General features: G+C 40.4%; 1 protein-coding gene across 1 annotated transcript in view; it reads left to right on the top strand.

Moving 5' to 3' along the window:
• Positions 1-22,420, top strand: part of col15a1b (collagen, type XV, alpha 1b) — a 46,795-nt gene extending 24,375 nt beyond the window's left edge. Inside the window, exons 5-43 of the mRNA XM_035670224.1 lie at positions 226-378; positions 3,115-3,189; positions 3,448-3,546; positions 4,419-4,527; positions 5,828-5,868; positions 6,004-6,177; positions 6,265-6,291; positions 6,374-6,436; positions 6,569-6,646; positions 6,823-6,885; positions 6,972-7,124; positions 9,767-9,820; positions 10,337-10,372; positions 10,546-10,683; positions 10,773-10,832; positions 10,918-10,953; positions 11,124-11,165; positions 11,626-11,688; positions 12,479-12,514; positions 12,924-13,007; positions 13,225-13,290; positions 13,615-13,650; positions 14,005-14,067; positions 14,240-14,329; positions 14,896-14,931; positions 15,109-15,162; positions 15,493-15,549; positions 16,104-16,163; positions 16,738-16,782; positions 19,400-19,469; positions 19,625-19,650; positions 20,419-20,517; positions 20,654-20,798; positions 20,896-20,960; positions 21,096-21,227; positions 21,449-21,547; positions 21,717-21,791; positions 21,897-22,094; positions 22,301-22,420. Of these exons, the coding sequence (XP_035526117.1) occupies positions 226-378; positions 3,115-3,189; positions 3,448-3,546; positions 4,419-4,527; positions 5,828-5,868; positions 6,004-6,177; positions 6,265-6,291; positions 6,374-6,436; positions 6,569-6,646; positions 6,823-6,885; positions 6,972-7,124; positions 9,767-9,820; positions 10,337-10,372; positions 10,546-10,683; positions 10,773-10,832; positions 10,918-10,953; positions 11,124-11,165; positions 11,626-11,688; positions 12,479-12,514; positions 12,924-13,007; positions 13,225-13,290; positions 13,615-13,650; positions 14,005-14,067; positions 14,240-14,329; positions 14,896-14,931; positions 15,109-15,162; positions 15,493-15,549; positions 16,104-16,163; positions 16,738-16,782; positions 19,400-19,469; positions 19,625-19,650; positions 20,419-20,517; positions 20,654-20,798; positions 20,896-20,960; positions 21,096-21,227; positions 21,449-21,547; positions 21,717-21,791; positions 21,897-22,094; positions 22,301-22,420 (3,120 nt within the window). The remainder of the gene's footprint in view (positions 1-225; positions 379-3,114; positions 3,190-3,447; positions 3,547-4,418; positions 4,528-5,827; positions 5,869-6,003; positions 6,178-6,264; positions 6,292-6,373; positions 6,437-6,568; positions 6,647-6,822; positions 6,886-6,971; positions 7,125-9,766; positions 9,821-10,336; positions 10,373-10,545; positions 10,684-10,772; positions 10,833-10,917; positions 10,954-11,123; positions 11,166-11,625; positions 11,689-12,478; positions 12,515-12,923; positions 13,008-13,224; positions 13,291-13,614; positions 13,651-14,004; positions 14,068-14,239; positions 14,330-14,895; positions 14,932-15,108; positions 15,163-15,492; positions 15,550-16,103; positions 16,164-16,737; positions 16,783-19,399; positions 19,470-19,624; positions 19,651-20,418; positions 20,518-20,653; positions 20,799-20,895; positions 20,961-21,095; positions 21,228-21,448; positions 21,548-21,716; positions 21,792-21,896; positions 22,095-22,300) is intronic.
• Positions 22,421-22,438: the final 18 nt, after the last annotated feature.

The following is a 22,438-nucleotide window of genomic DNA, read 5'->3' as shown; positions in this document are numbered from 1 at the left end:
TGGTCACTATTTGTGTTAATCTGTTGGGTTTTTTTTTACATTTATTACAATGACTTTACTCACTCTTTATTTACTTTGACAATATTTCCCCCAAAATAGTATCAAGTTTAATCTTTGCAACTGTTTCTTAAAAATATAAAGGAAAAAAAGCTATTTTGTTGATGGCAACTAGAAATTCAATCATAAAACACTACAATAAATGAGTTTATTTGATCTGTTTGTCAGCTGGTGGTGGAGCATGAAGAGGTGCGTCTCTATATGGACTGTGGAGAGGCCGAGAGGACCACTTTCCATCGGAGGCCAGAAAGACTCAACTTCTCACACAATTCAGGCATTTTCGTGTCTAATGCTGGAAGCACGGGGCTTGACAAGTTTGTGGTAAGAGAAGAAATCCTCTAAATATACAGTAGGTGTGTCTGTCTTTGTGTCCTTTGGAGGACAGAGAATTTTTCTCTGTGAAAGAAGGAGAAAGAATGAGACAAGCTGTCTGTGTCAATATCTGTGTGCAGTTGGTCTCAGAATTCCATGTGCTTGTGTGTTCTGGCCTCTCATTACCATGTAAAAGAGCTGACATGTCGTCTGTCCTCGACCCATCTCCTCTGGAAACTTCCCAGTATTCAGTCTGCTGACTAGTTTATGTTTTGAATAAAATTTAAAATTTAAATTGAAAAAAATGAAAATAAAAGCTACCGGAAAAGCTGCATGTGAATATTTCCACCATTAGCCATTTTGATGAGTACAGTAAATGTACAGATGTAAATGAAAGCATTTTATGACTCTACAATGTCATGACCACCCCTAATACTGCTTCCTGAGCTGAACTTCCTGAACAGTTCCAGACTTTACTGGATAAAATTTTGAGGATCAGACACAGAGAGGAAGTATTAGAAGGGAGGAAAGAAAAGAGATGGTGGTGGAGAAGGAAGGGAGAGGGCTGAGATGTGGAAGGGAGGAGAGGACGGGGGAGTAAGTTGATGCCAGATGAGGAAGTCAGAGATGTCAACAAGGCTTAGTTGTGGTCCGATTAAAGGGCTTGACTCAGCCCTTTGAGCTTTGACTGCTACTGTGCATGTTGGCTCACCAGTAAGGCTCTGCTACACTAAATTGAACCTTAATTAATTTAATAAATTAAAGCTGGAGTATGGAGTTTTTATAAAAATATTTTTTGTCATATTTGCTGAAACTTCCACTATATCCGGGCAGTTGCACATAAAACAGATAATCTGTGAAAAAATCCCATTCCTGTGGCTCATACTAGTACTCCTAATGGCATTTACAAAAATCCACCGGGCCAGAATAAAAACAACCAATCAGAGCCAAGAAAGATAGTTCATTGTTGAGTCTCCTTCCCTGGGCGTCAAATACAGACACTTCGAGACCCTGGAAATTAGACTCAGCAATCAACTATGTTCAAGCTTCCAACCCAAAGCGTCTTTATAGCTTTCTCAGCTCTGATGGTTGTTTTCATTCAGGCCCGGTGGATTCATGCAAATGCGAGAGTGCTAGAACGAGCCATAGGAACCTGACCTTTTCACAGATTATCTGTCTCATGTACTACTGAAAGTTACCTACTGCAGCGTTAAACCTGTGTTTACCCTACTATTTTATGTCAATATGGCTGCTGTGAAAAGGAATGACAGCTCACTGACTAAATTCTACACCGAGGACTCAGACTCTACTAAAACTATTCACACTGGCATTATTACTGGAATCACTGTCGGCCTGTTTTCAATCCAACGATGCTCACAAATACGAGCTGCTATAGTGACTTGTCGTTGTCATGGTGAGCGGCCATTCCAACTTTTATCTGCTTTGTTCAGCATAGCCTGACTTTGTGAACGGGTTATCTGAACCATGACGACAGAATATGTGCATGTTCGGCATCAGTCATGTCCAGTCTGAAATATCTGGGTCACTCTGTTTGTGTGTATGTGTCTTTGGTTTGTTGTCTTGGGCTTCAAAGGAGAGCCGTAATGACATGGGGCCCTGTTTAGCATGCCTTCCTGTGTTAATGTTAAATGGCTTGCATGTTGACCCAAATATATTGACGTTTGTCTCCATGTCCCCATCGAGCTGTATAGAACAGCACTATTACTACTATGCTGTGAGTTTGAGTGGTGTGCATGTGGTGTGTCATGTAAATCTGGTCTCTATAGTGATATCAGCAAGTAAACTGTTCTTCATTGTGTGTGTGCCGCTCCTGTGTTTAGAGCCAAATAAGAGCCAAATAATTTATTTCATTACAGCACTTTTGGTTGTTTATGTTTATATACCGCATTAATCACTTTCATGCATCTTTGGGTGTGCCTTTGGCATTCTTCCCTCTGGTCACCAATGCCCACCCTGCAGTGGCTCTTTGCCCACCAGTTTGAAAACCACTGCTTTAGAGATGTGTTCTTGATGACAGCAACTGAATGGAAACAAAGTTCTTGTCTATTTAAACTCTCCCCGACGATACGACTGCAACTAATTTTTATGGATTATGGAATCATCTGCTGATTATTTTCTCCATTAATCAGATTGATTGATTGTTTGGTTTGCACAGTGAGAAATGCCATCAGAATTACCCAGAACCCAAAGTAACACATTCACATTCAAGTTAACGTATGTATGTTTTTTTTGTTCATGTTGTAAACCTCAAAATTATTACAAATAAATTTACTTTACATTACTTAAATGATTCAAGGGGAAAACAGAGAATCCTCACATTTTTAGCTGCAACCATGAACTGTTTTGTACAGTTATCAAAATGGACTTACTGACTAATAGTTTCCACTTTACTGTTGTGTCTTTATTTTAAAACACATTACTACATGATTTTATACATTCTTAGTGTGTGTTCTGTGTGAAAATAAAAGTAACTAGTAACTAAAGCTGATAAATGTAATGAAGTAAAAAAATATCTCCCAATATGTAGTGAAGTAGAAATAGAAAGTGGCATGAAAACAAAAAAGACTCAAGTAAAGTACCTCAATTTCTCCTAAGACACAGTACTTAAGTATATTAACTCAGTTACTTTCTAGATTAAGATGATAGTTCAGTGTATGCATTATACCTGTATAACCCACCCAAGGTTTTTCAGAGGACTCTCTCTCTCGCTCCCTCTCTCTCCAGGGATCCATTCAGCAGCTGGTGATAAAAGATGATCCCAGAGCAGCTGAGGAGCAGTGTGAGGACGACGATCCCTATGTGAGAAACACACACATACACACACAGGAACCCACTGTTAAAGACAAAACTGGATTTTTTGATAGTGATAATAGAGAAATAACATACACATGAATCAACAGTACCCCCTAGTGGTCAACTGTTTTACTCAGCATAAATGGTCCTCTTACACTTCAGCAGTAATCTGACAACCTGATGTTTTTTCCTGCCCTCTGTGTATGTTACAATTCCTACATTGAATATTTGCAGCTTACTTGCATACTGTGATATTTGATAAAGGCCTCAGGATACACCAGTGGAGACGATGCTCTGGATGACAGAGAGACAGAGGAGGAAATGGTGAAGAACACACAGGAGAGGAAACATGGCACAGAACGGGTAGGTTTGCTGAGATGAAGTGCAGGAAAGTTGTGGTTCCTTTGCCAGTTGAAAGAATATGGTGATCCTGAAAAAGAGATGTACTGGATGGATGTATGCATTTAGTCTGTTAGGGTATGTGCGTGTGTGTCAGCTTGTTGTGTCTACTGCTGTGTTTGATACACACCCCTTTGCTTATTAACCCTAAAACAGCAGTTTGTGTGTGCGTTTCTTCTTTGTTCCGTTGCCATGTTTTATTCTCCCACAACCAGGAAGTCAGTCTGACCCCAAACATCCCATAATCAACAGTGACTTTGAAGCTTCAAAGGAAACAGTCCTAGAGAAGCTGGATAGATGTTACCAGATATTAGAGTCATGGTAGTGTAGATGCTTTCTCTCTGGTCTGGAGACGTTCAGCAGCAACAGTGTTGATAAATAGCACAGACAATGTCAAATGATTTGATATTTTTAGATTCTGTACTTTGAATTCAGCATTTTCAAACATGGACACTCCTGGAAATTGAATTAAAATGGCCAAATATCCTGGAAGTAATCTATGTTGTCTTGGAAAATTTGAATTGTTTTTTAGCCCATCACTCAGATCCCCTACGTAAACCTGGGTTAGAGGAAACTGTAGTAATCTGTAGTCAAATCACTGTAGATGCTGCAGAAAAATATAGTGAAAAGTGAGCTAACACAAGTGTCCCTTAAACGCTGTGATGAACCTGGGTTAAAGGCATCAATATTAAGCCTAATGAAATTATATGATCGTTTGTGAGAAAGTGCTGTCCTGTATTGTCAAGAAAGATCCTGGATAATGATTTCTTAAAAAGAGTGGGAACCCTTAAACGTGCGTGACCCATTAACCCACTCATCTTCTTGATTTCTTTGAGGAGGAGGACAGTGTTCCAGTCAGAGCTCCACCCACCGAGGCTCCAGAGGTGGAGCTTGATGAGTACTCCGGTCACCAGACCCCCACAGAGGCCAGTGACATACTGAGAGGTCAGAATGAACCTCAGTTTTTCTGTGTTCTTCTTTAGGAGATAATGGAACCTCTATGATTTTATCAGTGTGTATAGCAAACACACTTACTGTACTTACAGTTCCTTGGCAGTGTCCATAGATTTTATACTAAATGATCTACATCAGGGCAAAGAACAATTCCTACTGTATCTATCTGTACTTAATGTTTTCATTAGCTACTTCAACAGGGGCCTAAAGCTTAGAGAAGCAGGCTTGTGATCCTTTTGATGTCAGGGCTAGTATCTGGGTCGAGGAAATGAAAGAGTAGCTCACCTTCTTTGGCTCTAGCAAGGTACTCTTAAAGGGACAGTTCACCCCAAAATTAAAAATACATATTTTTCCTCTTACCTGTAGCACTATTTATCCATTTAGATTATTTTGGCATGAGTTTTTTTTTGTGGAGATATTGGTTGTAGAATTTTTTCTGGAAACAGACATTGCTGCTGAGGTTTAAAATGTCTTTTTTTTGGCATTTGAGCTCCACAAGCTGAGTGCCATCCGGTTCCATTATGGTTGAGATATCTACGGCTGATATCACCAAAACTCTCCAACTCGCACCAAATCAATCTAGATGGATAAATAGCATTTCAGACACATTTTTTATTTTGGGGTGAGCTCTACCTTTAAGCAAGGCACATTGCAGCTCTACTACAGTGATGCTACAAAAAGATCATTATACTAGTTCATGCTGCAGTAGGTGATTTTTTATAAAATTAACTTTTTCTCAATTTTGCGTTGTTGTGGTATATGAGACAGATAATATGTTAAAAAAAAAAAAGGAAAAAAAAAGAAAAGAAAAAAGGACAGGTTCCTCTGGCTTGTTCGCCCCAGGGGATTCTTGCAAATACTCTTAGCAGCACTAGGATGAGCAAGAGGAACCTGATTTTTTCACAGAATATCTGTTTCATGTACTACTGTCGGTATATAGTGAAAGTTTCAGCAAATATGACAAAAAATTACTTTTAGAAAAATTACCTACTGCAGCTTTAAATGAAGATCAAAAAGCCAGTTCCTACAGTTGTAATTACTTAGTTCATCCTGATAGAAGCAGATGATGACATTTTTTTTTTAAAGCAGCAACATGCAATAAGATGCAGCAAGTATTATAGTACCAGCATCAGCTAATAAGTACTTGAAGCAATATTTGGCTATTTGGCTCTGTGATTGTCTAAAATCATCTGTTACAGCACATTACAAGTTACAGTATGGCCAGTGTTACCTCATACGTAAGAATCTGATTGGTCAAACCTGTTGGTGATGTCATATGCTATATCCACAGGGCCACACCAGACAGAGGAGCCAGGGGAGAGGTCAGGAGATGTAAGTTCAGACCTGTTACTTCAAATATTATTATAATAATATTATTTAAGTACCAAATATATTTCAGATATTCTGGACAAATGTCTGTGTTCTTTACACAAATAAATCATACATAAGTTTTATTTGAATTTCCAGGGTCATGTCAGGCATGGGTTAAAAGGAGAGCGTGGAGATCCTGGACCCAGAGGCCCACCTGGCCCACCAGGCCCCACCCCTCTGCCTGGGAAAACTCAGCCTGGACCAAGAGGGACACAAGGGCCGCCAGGAATCCCTGGATCCCCAGGACTGCCAGGGAGAGATGGACAGAAGGTGTGTGGGTTTTTGTGTTGCCATCATTTTATAAATCTCTGAGTTCAGAACCTTTAGCACTAATCCCAAGTCCTTCTATCATCACAGGGGATCAAGGGTGAAAAGGGAGATCCAGTAAGTTATTTATCTCTTCAGTTCTCTCTTTCTTCTTTGCTCTGCTTTATATCACATGACTGAAGTGTGTTTTTACATCCAGGGTCAGAAAGGATCTCAAGGTTTTTCAGGTTTGGATGGAGAAGCTGGAGCTAAAGGAGAGAAGGTATGTTTAAAATGGTCACACTGACAAACCTATTACAAGTGGTTAGCTCTTCATTCAAAAGATATTCACTTTTATTTTATCACCAAATGTACTGCAAAAGACAGATCTTCCTTCTGCTTTCCCTCTGTACAGGGAGACCAAGGAGTTGGTTTACCAGGCCCTCCCGGACTCCCTGGGCCTCCTGGACCCCCCAGATCACGCAGTGTACCAGTGAGTATCACAGTTTATGGTCTTATTATGTATTTTTGTTTGTACACATAGCATGCACTCATCATATTATGCTTGCATTTTTTAGTGATGAAATGAACACGTACTAAATGTAGATGAGGGTCAAGTGAAGCATCACAAACATCTGCGTGTATGTATTGTTTTTATCTGTCTTACAGTATGGAGCAGATGCCCTGGGTTCTGGGTTTGAGGACCTGGACAGTGACACTGAACTCATCAGGGTAAGAGAAGGGCTGCAGAGAGAGATGGGTTTGTCTGATAGTAAATAATTACATGGTGCAAAAAATACAAATTCCTTTTCCACCAGGGCCCTCCTGGTGTACCAGGGCCTCCAGGACCGCCTGGCCCCCCTGGACCCAACCTGTCATCATCTGACACAGCCGAAGGCTTTACTGTATGGAATGCAGGACCACCCGGTGCCCCTGGCACAGACGGGCTCCCAGGCAAACCTGGTCTACCAGTAAGTTACCCGAATAAAAGACATATAGTATTTAACTTTAAATTAATTTATGATAATGATAATGTTTTAATATGTTTATATAATGTGAGCACAGCATTGGCTATACATGTCTGGGTGTACATGCATTAGATAATTGTGAGGCTAAATATTACACTGACTGGTTCTGAGCATCCATCAGCTGTCAAGTCTATATTCACTTAGAAAGAGCAGCCACAATTACACAATGATTACAATACAGATTGAAGGCATAGGAAATGAAAAGCATAAATAAAAGCTGTTGGAAGGTTTGCATACTGTAAAAAAAAAAAAATCAATGACACTGACATTTGAATGATGTGTGTATTGCCTTTCCCTTTATGTTTTACTTGTGGTGTTGCTGTATTTCTGTCTTTGTTATGATTATGTGTGTGTCTATTGTCTCCTCCACCTTTTCAGTCTCTGCTTTTATTCAAATTTAGTTGTCCCTATTTTCAATTAAAATTTACCTTTAGTTTGTTTCTTCCCCCATCCTCATTGTTCTTTTCCACCTCCTGCCACCTCTTCCTCTCCTCCCCGCTCTGTTGCAGATGTTTGAGGATTTGTTTAGTGGTTCGGGGTCTGATGGCTCAGGTTTGAGCTCAGAGTTGTCCTCTGACCTCAGCTCAGGCTTCGGCTCTGTGTTCAGTTCTGAATCCAGTTTTGCCTCTGCTTCTGGGTTTGACTTTGGGTCTGCTTGGGGTTCAGGCGAGGTATATTGTCCTGGTTTGCCGGGTTAACCAGCAAACAATTAAAAGGCAGAATTACAGTCCAGAGCCTTAGTATTGAGGAAGTGTAAGTCTCCTCTACATATTTGAAAAATATTAAATGTTAATCTGAGACAATCACAGTGTTTTATTCATATCAGCTGTGCTTTAATATCGTTAAAACAGTGACACAAGTGGTAAAGACTGTAGCTCTTTTCCCTAATGCTCAGGCTAATGACTGTACATTATCTCCAACCATGTTGTCTTAATTGCTGGCTGGCAGCAGGCTAAACTGCAAATGTTACTGTTACCTAGCTGGCTGAAGTGCTGTGTGTGTGTGTGTGTGCGCGCGCTTGTCAGTTACTTTCAGTTCATCTACTTTCAGTTCAAATGTTGTCATTAACTGAAACATTTCATGGTAAAGTGAATGAACTAAAGGGAGCTGACCTCAGACTTGCTGTATAACCTCAGCTTGAGCTGCCATTTTGCTTCTGTCATACAACATGGTAATGGAGCAAATCTGCCTTTTCACTCATCTACTTTATGGTCTCTTGTTGTATATTGCTGTACATTGCCTGTTTCAGTCAATGCAAAGTACCAAGGCATACTGAAATGCTCCCATTTTGCCAAACTCAGTTAGTTCATTTATTACATATTTTATTATTTATTTATAACTTATTACTAGCTTCATTTCCCAACCTGGGGGTCCTCACTAGGGGTCACCAAAGCTTCACAGATTCTTGATTTTAAGGCGTGTGAGAAACCTTTTTTTAAATTAAATATACACTTGTCCTATATCTCAGCATCTAAGTTATTTCTGTCAAGAAAACTAAACGAAATTGTTATTTTTATATTATTTAAGATATAAACTTGAATCTCACAAGATAAGGGCACTGTGAAGACCTGAACACAAGCTATATTCACAGAGCCTTCACTCTCTGCTAAACAGCCTTGTCCTGAATTAGAAAAGTACACAGAAGAAAACACTCAATCTTTCCAAAAGAAGCCTATTAAGTATGCATGATTTCAAAATACATAATACAGACAGATAATTAATGGAAATAATAATAATAAATCAGCTCAAAATTGTGTTATTCATTGAAAATAATGTGAAATATCCATAAAATATGTCACTTAGGGTCATCAGTTTACTCAGTGACAGTAAAAGAGTCCCTTAAGGAAAAAGGTTGAGAACCACTGAGTAATGATTTAGAAAGACCAAGCCAATGATCTATGAGCAATGTGTCAGCAGTCATTATTTCAGTGTGCCTTGGTACAGGCCTCTGGTACACTGTGTTTCTCAGTTGGTACAAAAACATTGTACAGTAATATTGCTGTACTTTGGTCTGATGCTGCTTACTTCTACAAGGAATACTCTAATTTTTAATAAGTTCAGTTCCAGAAAACAGACGACAAAATCATCCCTGCCTCTAAGGTTGCTGACTTCACTGTTTCATGCTACATCTCAGCTGATTGACAGTAAGCAATATGAGCAATAAGCAGTACATTTAAATTTAAAAAAGTCAGTTTTGTGTCTGTCAGTTGGTAAAATAATAACTAATATGTGATACCACAACACAGTTGGTCTTACTTGAAAGTGACACTAATCAACAATCACACATCCATACTAGTGTGAGCATGATGGGAGGTTAATGATCTTGCGTTCAATCAGAAAAATGTTGGCATGGATAATCTTACAACTTAACGTCAGACTTTCAGTGTCCCAAAAATTAGAGTATTCCTTTTAAAGTGACTAATCGTCACCTTTGGATTTGGCGTTGGTCCCTGTTGGAATGGCTAAAGGGTCAACAAACAGCTTAGCATCATATTGCTATTGTTTTTCTATACTAGCATATTCTCATGACTTATCACAGTTTTTTGTCTACGTCTACTTGTGTCTGTCTGTATTTGTGTGTCCAGGGCCTAGCAGGAAGAGATGGGGCTCCAGGTCTACCTGGAGCTGTGGGAGAGAAGGTATGATCATCAAGATGGATTGTGTCCTGGCCTCAGAGGGCAATATCAAAATCACATAGTCCATCCCTGTTTTGCCTGAAACATCTTTTCCATTAAGATAAAGCATATACGCTAACTGCTTTATCAGCTGCTATTATTGTTCGAGTAAACAGTCACTTCTCACACACACACCGAGCGTTAAACCACACCTGTAGATCATGCTGTAGCTGCCAGTAGTTCCTCATGGGATGCTGATTGATCCGGTACCACTGTGGATCAGACACAAGTGCATGGTAAGATGGATTCTCTTGTGAGCTCGCAAGTCCAGCCTCACAAGGTTAATGAGGAGCTAAAGCTGATTACAAACGGCTTACTGATAATATTCTATAGCCTACTATACATACAGCTGGTTTGATGCCCATGTTCCATCATATATGGACTGCCTCTATTTCTATTGATCTTATACGGCCCACCATTGCTTACTCCAGAACTAATATTTATTTTATTTCTTCCTTCTTTACATCTTTACATCTTTAGGGTGACCAAGGGTTACCTGGGCCATCTGGACCAAAGGTAAAATACCACTCAACAGCCAAAAAAGCTAGCTGCACACAATGTGCTTTTGTATTTTATTTCCTATATTAAACATGTTTCTGGTTGTATTTTAGTTTGGAAAAAGGAAAGTCTGAGTTAACAAGGCGTTTTTTTTGCGAAAACTAATTTCCCATTTCTCTTTATCACTGCAGGGTGAATGTGGGACAGTGGGTACAGCAGGGCCCTCAGGGCCACCAGGGCCTACTGGTCCACAGGGCAAGAGAGGCTCATCAGGTCCCCCAGGACCACCTGGCCCCCCCGGACCTCCAGGAACCAAGTTCTTTGTGGAGGTGACTCAAAGGAGCAAAGGAAACCTTCCTCCCCACATGGATCTACAAGATTTCAGTTCAGTCCGTAACATGTGCCTTTACATTTTCAGGATATGGAGGGATCTGGGAAGAGTGACATGCTCATTGGAGCTGGAGGCAAAGGCCCACAGGTCGGTGCAAGAGTGTGTGTGCTTTATGTAGACTGTGTATATTGTTTTATATATAGTAAGGTTTTCTGTTTTGTTTTTGTTCCAGGGACCCCCCGGCCTACCTGGTCCACAGGGACCTAAGGTAATACATTTATTAAAATCCATTAAATGTACACATTATTATTAGCTAATTGAAAATAACACTAACTACTATAGCATACAGTCTGTATGATTCCTCTGAGAGTGATGTGCCCTTGCTTTTTAACGCTACTTCTTGCTCAGTAGTTGAAGATGCTCTTATGTTTTCCACAGGGTGAGGACGGAGCCACAGGGGCTCCAGGGCTCTCCGTAAAGGTAAACTGATTCTAAGCTGATGAATGGGCTGCTTTAGATTTCTATGTCAAATAGAGCACTGAGACAAACAGTGAAAGATGTCCATGAAAAGTATTTCTCATGAATTATGAAAGAATCAAATATTTAAATTTAAAATGACTAACAAATAGACTACATACTATGTATGCAACCCAAGTTAAACATGTGAAACAGTGGGCGCCCCGTTAGCTCAGTGGGTAGAGCTGGCGACCCATATACCGAGTCCTTGCTGCAGCGGCCCAGGGTTCGGATCCGACCTGTGGCCCTTTGCTGCATGTCATCCCCCTCTCCTCTGCACCCCTTTCCTGTCTATCTTTGGCTGTCCACTATCATAAAGGAATAAAAGCCCCAAAAATTACTATAAAAAAAACACGAGAAACAGTGAAATCACTTGTGCTCTGTTCAACCTTTGTGTCTCTGTCTATGCTGGGTGGGACTGCAGGGTGAGCCAGGGGACCCAGGGCCAGAGGGTCTTCAGGGTCCTGCTGGACTACCAGGAGCTAGGGTAAGTAGCAGGTGTTTACACAACAAATGTGCATATGATTTGCAATTATTGGCTCCAAAGTAGTTTGTTCACTCTTAGACCTGAACAAGGTTTGACAAATGTTTCAAATAAACTGATGATGTGGACAGATATGGAAATGTCATGTGTGATTAACTCAAACGTATCCTGCACACTTTAGAATCACTGGTTGTGGTAATGAAAATAGAAGGTCACAAATGTTAAGGCAGTAATTTACATTTAAGCATTTAAATGTGTAGTGGTCATTTGGAAACACTTTTTTCTTACAGACAACAATGATGGTTCCAATCAGTGTTGGCAGTAATGGGGATTATAATTACAAATTCTGTAATTATGCTTTTGGAAAACTGGGTTTACTGTTTTAGGATTTAAGACATCACTTTAATTTCTGTGCATTCAGATTAGATGTCCAGCTAGAAGATAGAAGCAAAAACTACTAGAAGCAAAACTAGAAGCAGTTGTAAACAGCGAGCTAGCTTCCAACACAGTACACACAGTAGCAGTAGTACAGAATCAGGAATGCCATATGGGAATGACACCATAAACGCCTTGAATGTGGCAAGGAAGGTAACAAGAGTGACATCCATTCATTTGTAAATCTACTGTATTTGTAAGCTGTCTTTGAACTGGTGAATATTTGTATGGTGTATCCTGCCTGGTACGTTACAGCAATGAACTGGCTACACTGTTCACAAAGAGTGTGATAATATGTGAAAGACATTATTGAACTGACACATTAATTACTTTTTATTTGTCTTTACACTACAATCAGGGGGCCAAAGGAGAAAAGGGCAGTCCAGGACCGAAGGTGGGTCTGCAACAAACATAATGTGTGAATAATAATATCTGACTAATGCAGTCCGCACAGTGTGATAGCTGGATGTTTAGCGGCTATATTCGACATTTTTGTAATAACAATGTACCAAATTACAATGTGAAAGGGGCGGGTTATAGTGTTCATCGTTCAGCTGCCCATAGCATTGTTTTCAGCCACAGCAGGCAGCTGCTTTCAGAGAACAGTTAGTGAGTAGCTGTGAACATAGTGGAGCATTTAGCAGCTAAAGAGCCAGATATTTGCCTCATGAGTACAGAGCTAAAAGAGTGAATTTGGGACTTTTATTTATCAGGTAGGCTTCCTTCCAAGCCAGATGGTCCAATTTTTGTTTTTATTATAATTTTGATAAAGGACTAACACATCTCTGTTTTGTGTTCTGAAGGGTGATCGAGGCGCTGATGGACTGAGTATACCAGGACCACCTGGGCTTCCTGGACCTCCTGGATCTCTGATTAATCTGCAAGATGTACGCACGCACATATACACACACACACTAAAGACACACATTTTTCTGAAATTCTTTTGTGTTACCTTACAACTCACAGGGACATTCTCAGATTTGGGGAAAGTTTTTTCCTGCAATGCCACAGGAAGCCCCATTTACTGGATAATTCTACAAATCTCTGAATATGTAAAACATTCTAACAGTCCCCAAACTTACTCATCACATATTCTGTGTGCAGCTGCTTCTCAATGTTACAGATGGTATCTTCAACTTCACAGAGATCAGAGGACCACCAGGGCCCATGGTGCGTAACACTAAGCTATTATTGCAAAGTGACAATGTCTTTTACAATACTATAACATTTTACTGTAATTGTACCTACGATATAGCAATATAACCCTTGTATCACTCCAAATATACTTTACTGTAGCATCATCAGTGCATTTTGGAAGTGCTTTGGCTGCAGTTGTGTTCGATGATGCTGTGTATGAGCATGTAATTCCTGCCTTTGTCAGAAAAGATCATTAACCGAGCCCCTCTGCTTTTGCTTGCATTTGTGTTCATGTCTGTGCATGCATGCATGTGTGTATGTGTGTATGTATGTGTGTGTTGTGTCTGCGTGTTGCAGGGCCCTGAAGGCTTGCCTGGCAGAGCTGGATTTCCTGTAAGAGCATTTTGCAATACAACCTTATGCTAAGCATTTGTATCACCTGTAGACTGAGAAGTGAGAGAAGTGTGTACATGAAGATTTTACAGTTTACAGTAAAGATGCAACAGTTATTTGAAAGCAATGTAACTTTTTTTTCTCCCAATTTTGCTTTTGCTATCTTTGGGCTAAACAGGGTAGGTACCCACAGTGCTGCAAATGTTATTGTGAAGGAAGGTGTTTTTTCCTTTTAGGTTATTTGAATGGAATTGTGAAAAATTGACTGTAGAATTTACAAGCTCCACAGCCTTCCTCCTAAAATGCTATCATCCTCGCAAAACTCTTTCTCACTACTGTTTCATCCCTCCTCAGGGCCCCAGGGGACCAAAGGGAGACGTGGGCCCTCCTGGTACCCAGGGGCCAGCAGGGTTCAAGGTGAGAACTAGACCCCAGAGTGAAGTCTGAATGCTTATAATGATTTTAACAAATATATGTCACTTCTAAAAACAAAATAAATGTTATTGAACTGTAACAGTTGAGACAAGGAGGCCCCACTGTATATGCAGAAAAATATAAACATTCAATGTCTCTTTCTTTGCATTAACAGGGAGAAAAGGGAGAGCCGGGGGTGACCATTGCTGCTGATGGCTCCATCTTATCAGCACCAAGAGGCCCCCAGGGTCCCAAAGGCAGCAAGGTACCACACAAGTGAACCTATTTGACACATAACTCAGTGACTGCTGCGGTGGTCAGTGACAGTAAGATGATGCCTCCAATAAATAAAGCCTGAATCCTTACACCACACATAACTCTACCTGCAGTCTACCTGCACAGCTGTATATCAGCAGGTTCTGTATGCACACTAGCTAATCTACATCAATTCATTGTTAGCTTGTTACATCTGAAAGCTAAAGTTAGTTTGCTAGCTAGTTAGCTAGTATTTTGCTAACATTAGCTAACTTGTGACTATATGTATATGTCGCTTTTATCTTTTAACTGCTTCCAGATTTGGTTGTCTTAAGACGAGTCGAGCTCATAGCATATCTAAACACAGTAAAGGAGAATGTTGACTGAGGTTCTGACTGAGGCTGTTATTGGAGCAAAAAGGGGCGGGACTTAGGAAGTATCTAGCATTGGTGACTGTTACAGTATTCTGGAGAAAGAAGTCATTTAAATCTACAACCACAGAAACTAGTCTTTGAAAACATGTTCATTACTGCCATGAATGTAAATCTCAACCTGTACTGCTCTGTAATGTCATAGGGTGACCGTGGGTTCACTGGACCTGCTGGACTAATGGTGAGTTCACATTAAATAGAACATGAATTTATAATTTACCAATGTTTTATCATCTGTAAAATCATGTTCCATGGACAGCCTATACACAACCCTCTTTATTCTTATTGTTTTGAACTACTGGGAGAAAGTAAGGGAATATAAATAATGTGTACATCACTGTCTTTCTGTTTATTTCAGGGCCCAATTGGACCAACTGGACAGAAAGGAGAATATGGCTTCCCCGGTCGCCCAGTGAGTGCCTGTTTGTGTATATTTGTCAGTATATGAACATCTGCTTTGTAGGTACAGAGTTTACTGAGGCACTGGTACTCAAAAATCAATGCAGGAATGACATGTACAGTACTTCTTAGTGCTAAGAGAAATCTTAGTTATTCATTTGTAAGTAGCTTTTAAGTGAGGAACCTTCCACACACCCATAACCTAAGATTCTGATTCTCTAATCAAGATTGATCTCTAAAATAATGTCTGAGTAATTAAACAAATAAGCGATGGAGGATAATCTATTACATGCTATGCACTACACACTGCACAAAACACATGTGTTTCATTCTCTTTCTGCAGGGACGACCTGGTGTGCCTGGGAGAAAAGGGGACAGAGGAGATTCTGTCGGAGTACAAGTAAGAAGAAAAGCAAAAACCTAAGATTTTCCTGTTGTTAAAGCCCTAATCAGTAATCTATTTGACCATTTCAGACAGATATTTGGTGGTGGGGGGAAACTTTTGTTTACATTAGGATTACTGATTGTACCTTACAGCTGCAGTAGGTACATTTTATGAAAATAAAGATAGAAAGACATTTTAGGTTGGAGGCCTGAAGACAGGTGATTGTTGAGTTTTATTCCAAGCGCCAGTATTTGACAACCTGAGAGTGAGACTTAACAATCAACTATCTTTTTTGGTCTTGATTAGTTGTTTTCATTCAGGCCCGGTGGATTCTTGCCAATGCCATTAGGAGCACTAGGAGGAGCCAGAGGAACCTGACTTTTTCACAGGTCTCATGTACTACTGTCAGGATGTAGTGAAATTTTCAACAAATATGACAAAAGTTATTTTTATAAAAGTTACCTACTGCAGCTTTAAGTTCCTTTTCACTTTACTTTGGAGCTGTGTGTTGTCTGTCTGTCTGATACATGAGATGTGGCATGTGCTAATACTGTCTCTCTCTGTCTCAGGGACCTCCAGGTCCTCCGGGCCCACCTGGACTGCCAGGAAGAATTATTGGCCTGAGCGGAGTAAGTTTCCCTTTGTGGCTTTTTATTTCTTCTATTTGTCATTTTCAGTTGGTGGACAGGGATGATGATGACATTGATCATGATAAACTTAAATGTTTTATGATAAACACTTAACATTCCAATATTTAAAAGTCTGTTTCACAAATATATGTTGATCATGAAAATGCATTTTAATTCAGTTGTCCTACCCATTTTTGAAAAAAAACAAACAACAATTGATAACAAAAAAATAATAATTTCAATGGTAGAAATCCTGGAATGATCTGTATTATTGTAACCATAGAAAATGAGTGTTATAAATGTTTAATGCAGCGTTGTGTACTAGAATTAAAAAAAATATGACTTTGGGTTTTTTCACTATTTCTATGAGCCATCTGAATCATTTGAAACATATTTTGGCTTTAAAAAAGAACTGTGTATCTGTAGGTATCAGTCTGTGTAGCACCAGTATCATTGGAAGTCAGATTGTGTTTTTTTGTCCTTAAAGATCATCTACAGAACAGTATTTGCCTCATTCCAACTAACAGTTGCAATCTTTTAGTCTGACTACACTGCTCTGCTTTGAATTTTAAAGACAGTGTTTCCGGTGCGCCCCAGACCGCACTGCAAAAAGGGACGAGTAAGTCTGAGTCGGACCATCTGATTGGTCTGTTTCAGTTTGAAATGGGACCATCCGGTGGTTCTGTTGGTGTGTGGGTGTAGCAGCATGGCAGCTCTCTGGTCTGGGCTACAAACAGCACTCCCATCTCTTTTACCTCCCTTCATTTTCTCCTCTCCCCCCTCCTGGCTCTCCCCTGTCACTGCGTTAACATTCCTCTTGTATGCAGGTTGTATCTAGATATGGATTTCATTATCTTATCTACCTGACACATATTTTTGATTGGATCTACATACAAAATGTATTGAGAATAGTTGCCAGATATAGATGCATTAGCCACCTGATGTGGCTGCTCCAATCTTTTGCTGCATCTTGGGTTCATTTACACCAAGATGTTCTGTGAGTTTGTTAAATCTAGTCTTCATCATCACCCAGGATGAATGTTAATGGCAGGGGTCAAAGGGGGGTCTGAGTCTGAGTCCTGCTTGCCTTGTCTATCCTTACTGTCCCCATCATATCAGGAGGAGGAAGCTGGGTGAAAATTGTTGATACTCATCAACTACTACTTCTACTCTATGTACATCAGAGTTGGTGCCGAATCACTTTTCAGTTCAATCAATTCAGAAAAGGAATTCATAGAGAATATACTCCTAAAATGTGGGCCATTAGAGGCTTTACATTTGTATTTCTTTCAAAGAAAAGCTATTTCCTTAATTGATTGTATTTAAAGTGAGATATATCAAACTCTGGCCTGCCTTTCACTTGGTAGACAGTGGTGGTAAGTAATTAAGTACATTTAATCAAGTACTATACTACAGTTTTGAGGTACTTGAGTAATTCCATTTTATCCTGTTTTATACTTCTACTGGATTACATTTCAGAGGGAAATATTTAATCATTTTTACTCGACTCCATCCATTTGATAGATTCAATAGTTACTTTGCAGATTTAGAATATTATTATTTAGAATAAAATCTGACACATTATTATCGGTTAAGCTACACAATACATATACAGTAATGCAAAATTAGCCCCACCTTAATAAACTGCAACATTAAAGTGATCCAGTAATCTATATTATTCTAAAATGGGTCATTTTGCTAAATGAATACTTTACACTTTACTGTACTTTGAATGCAGGACTATTTTTTAAATGTTATTTGTACACTTTAAAATTGCTACCTTTACTTAAGCCAGAGATCTAAGTACTTCTTCCACCCCTGTAGATAGAAATGGTGTCTGTCGTAGTGCTGGGTGTGTGCGTTCTGTTTGAAGGTGACGCTGCAGTTTCTACTTGGCTGAATTCCAATCGGATAAACTGGTGGCGGGCTCTTTGCAGGGACTATACACAAATTCAAATCAAAGTACCAGTTACTGTGTGAAGTTCAATATAACTGTGCCAACATTTAACCCTCATCCTACCAACATATTTAACATACAAACACTGGGATCCTCGGGGACCCCCAAAATGTTAATTTATTTCTTCTCAAAACACTATTAGTTATTAATACTAATATTGATAATAATGTCATCTGAAGAAAAACAACAAATTATTTTTTTAGGATAGTACAGTTAAAATAGACACATAAGGAAATCTCGACAGGGTAGGGGCAATGACAGTGCCCCTACCTGCCCTGATAGTGTGTGCTACTTTGAATTAATAAATAGTTCTATCTATTCTATTCTGTGGATAGCCCAGTCTGTAGAATGAGGGTTAAATGTGAAATTTGATGGGAAATATAATTGTATAAGAGCTTGTATTGTACTGCAGGTTTATACATTTAAATCTCATGATGTATTTTATTGCCTTGTTAATTGTTGAAAGTCTCAAAGCAACTGTCATGAATATGTGAGCAACCACACATTTAACTGCTGCAGTGATTTATTTGACAAACAGGGGAGGTGGTCCTATAATTTACAGTACATTTGTTAGTAACAATTTGATATTAATAATCTATTAGGAGCATGTTGCCCTCATTTTACATATACAGTTTTTGACTAATCTGGGATTGCCCCAGCTGTCTTCTGGAGTAGCAGAAGAAGTAGTAGAAGTGTGTCAAGGCCCTGAAAATATAATCAACTATACCACAGGACATCATTTATCATGTGTGCAAATCATCATGATTTGATGGTTGTCGACAGCAGATTGCATCCATCATAAAGTTAACACCTTCTAAATGTCATTTTCCACTTGAGCTATGTGCAGAATGCTACTGACAGCTATTAGTGTGATGTAAGGACGCATACTAGTATCAATTTTAATTTAAAACAGCAGCAGGCAGGTGTCTGGCAGGGTTCTCCAGGAAGCACTGACAGTTATTGTAAAACACATTCCCCCATTAAAAAGTAGTTTAAATTAATTCATTTTTGAACCAAGATCTATTTTGTAAAGACATTTAGACACCTAATCCTGTTACCTAACCTGTCGTATTTTAACCACCACAGCCAGAGACGGCTGTACATGCTGCTGCCTAAAGCATGCATCCCTTGTGTTTAACAGGTGTTTTTGCAGAGCTGATTTAACTGTTGTCTTATTTAATTATAACCCAAGTTTGATCAATTTTAACATTGGTGTTTGTCTGCTATCACATGCTGGTATCCATGTAATGTTAATGCATGTGCGTGTTTCTGTGTGTAGGAGTCAATGACAGGGGGTGCTAAAGGAGACAAAGGAGATATGGGAGTACCTGGAGAGCCAGGCAAACCTGGTAAGACCTTTACAGCATTTACTACCACTGACTTCCTCTATCACCTAGGTACCCATTTGATTTAAACTGATTTACTTAAAAACACATTTTTGTAAATAATAAATGACTGCAGAAACTTAACAGTAACATTTATGGCGTGTCATTTCTCTTCTCAGCGCCCGGGTTTCCAGATGGAATTGTGGTAAGTACTGATTTGTTGCTTAAAACAGCAGCAACATGTCATGTTAAAGGTGCACTGAACAATGGAGTTGCAGTTCACCTCAGTGTTGGTGCCTCTGCGCTCATTCTTTTGGGTTTAGGGCCCACTTCTTTACCGTTTTGGTTCACTCTCGCTGTTCTAACCAACAGCAAGCAGCTTCTTTCAGCTATTAGCCACTGTACTGACAAAGAAAGCGACTACCTGGTAAACATAGCGGAGCATTAAGCATCTGAAGAGACAGCTATTTCTCTTAAGAGTCGGTGGAGACTTAATTCAATCAGGTGGCCAGAACCATGAGCCCAAATAAAGGCTTTTGTTGTTCAGTCATGCTCAGTGTGTAACAGGCAACTGTTGGCTTCCATGTTGTACACCTCTGCTGCTTGAAAATGGTCACAGAAATGAATGAATGTTGTTCCAAGAAAGTTTTATTTTGGAAGCCTGTTCTCTTGAGCACTGACTGATCTGATTATCAGATCATTCATGCTTGTGTTTTTACAACTTAGACGGTGAGCTATCATTAAGAAACTACTGAATGAATTTATGTAATTCTCATTGGCTCTTGCTATAATGGGGGAGGCTGTGCTTTTTATAAACAGAGAGGCATAAAGTTTTAGAGGATAAAAACCCAAGAGAGGACTTAATTTTGACAATGAAATAAGCTCCTGGATTCTCCTGAACTTATCTTTAAAGGGTGTGTGGCTGATCTTCTGTATGCTGGTTTCTTTGTCTCTTCTCTTGTGGATCTCTCAGGGTGCTAGGGGTGATGCAGGATACCAAGGTCAGAAGGGAGAGAAGGGTGACAGTGGTCCGCCTGGTCCTCCAGGACTACCTGGGAGGTCAGGACTTGTGGTGAGTCACATCCTGAAAACAGTTTGATAATTAGTTAGTAGTTATTCATTCAGTTCAGCTGCACCAGAGAGTGAAAATATTCAGCTCAAACTTAAAAGCAGATACTAAATAAATGTCTGTTTATACACTCCTGCAGGGTCCAAAAGGCGAGTCCATTGTGGGTCCACCAGGACCTGTTGGTTCTCAGGGCCAGCCCGGAGCCCCCGGGTTTGGACGACCCGGTCCCCGTGGGCCCCCAGGCCCTGCTGGACCCCCAGGACCAGCACCTGCATATGGATCAGGTATGCGAGAGAGACGCAGAGACTTAGATCCATAAAAGTTATAGACCACATGACTGTCTTGTATCTGTTAAATGTATTTCTGATGTGTCATCATCAGCTGTCAGTATCCCCGGACCTCCCGGTCCTCCTGGCCCACCAGGATCTCCAGGATATGCCAACCCGGTAAGATACCTGCCGTTGAGCTAGGCACTTTACCCCTGGTCCCTTGTCTAGTGACATTGTTTACCTCATTCTACCATGATTTGCCAAAGTGTCCTGAAGGCACAGCACTGATGCTGTGATGCTGTGTACATTCAGGTGACCACCTATAAGACGGCCCACGCTCTGAGCAGAGAGACTCACCGCGCTGCAGAGGGAACCTTGGTCTACGTGTCTGAGAAGGGAGGAGAGTTATATATCAGAACGCGCAACGGCTGGCGCAAGATCCAGGTTGGCTGTGCTGATCCTCCTCTGTATCACCTGTCATTTATCATCAGTGTACATGAGACGTTGAATTTTCACAAGCTTTACAAGCTCTGAATATGAAGAGCTTTATTAACTTTGAGTTTACTCCTTGTCACATTTGTGTCATCATCTAAAGTGCCATTTAATATAATGAGAGCACATTTGACTGGTGAAATCAACTGTGTACGCGTGTGTTCCCATTTCAGCTCGGAGAGTTGATCCAGAGCGGACCTTCGTCCTCAGCAGCGTCTCAGGCCCTCAGCAGACCTGCAGAATGGAGCAGACCCCACAGGGTCCACAGCCAGGTTCTCACACACACACACATACACACACAGAAGAGCCACAGCAGGAAACAGACAATACCAAACCTAATAAGACTCGATCCAGCTGTGCTCTAGACTGTCTGGAGTAATGCATACATCTCTGGAAACACATTTACAACTCAACATACTAATTAATGTGTTTGTTCAATAGGAGCTTCAAGAGGGCAATCGAGGATATCAGCCCAGCTATAATGTTCTACCACAGACCTTCAACGCTGTGCCTGGGGTGAGTGTAACAAACACACCTTTACACACACCTATCCCACATATTTAACATTACCTGGCAGTGGTGGATAATGTGTCTGATTTGTTGTGTTTTCCTCTGTCCCAGCTCCATCTGGTGGCACTGAACGCCCCGCTAAAAGGGGACATGCGTGGGATCCGGGGCGCAGACTTCCAGTGCTACCAGCAGGCACGCTCCATGGGGCTGACAGCCACCTACCGGGCCTTCCTGTCCTCCCACCTCCAGGACCTGGCAACCATCGTGAGGAAGGCGGACCGCACTGACATGCCTGTGGTTAATCTCAGGGTGAGGAGAATTTTATGTTCACATTTACTTCTACTCTTCTTCTATGGAATGGACTTTTACCATTGATTGGTTTTTCATTATTTAGGGGTAAGACTGTGTTCCTAAAGGTTTAAAGTTACACTCAGCCATCATAATAGATGGTATATGTACTACTCACATCTAGTTTGGAAATGATTCAGTTTTCTTGTATCATTCTCTCCACTCAGGGTGAGGTGTTGTTCAGTAGTTGGATGTCCATCTTCTCTGGGAACGGAGGTACATTTAACCCATCCACAGCCATCTACTCCTTTGACGGACGTGACGTGATGACTGACTCAGCATGGTGAGTGAGAGAGAGAGAGAGA

This window comes from Morone saxatilis, unplaced genomic scaffold (genome assembly GCF_004916995.1).
Source record: "Morone saxatilis isolate NCDOM2014 unplaced genomic scaffold, NCSU_SB_2.0 Contig23, whole genome shotgun sequence".
NCBI classification, from domain to species: domain Eukaryota; kingdom Metazoa; phylum Chordata; class Actinopteri; family Moronidae; genus Morone; species Morone saxatilis.
The sequence above is the reverse complement of the archived record's forward strand: the minus strand, read 5'-3'. Positions and strand labels throughout refer to the sequence as shown.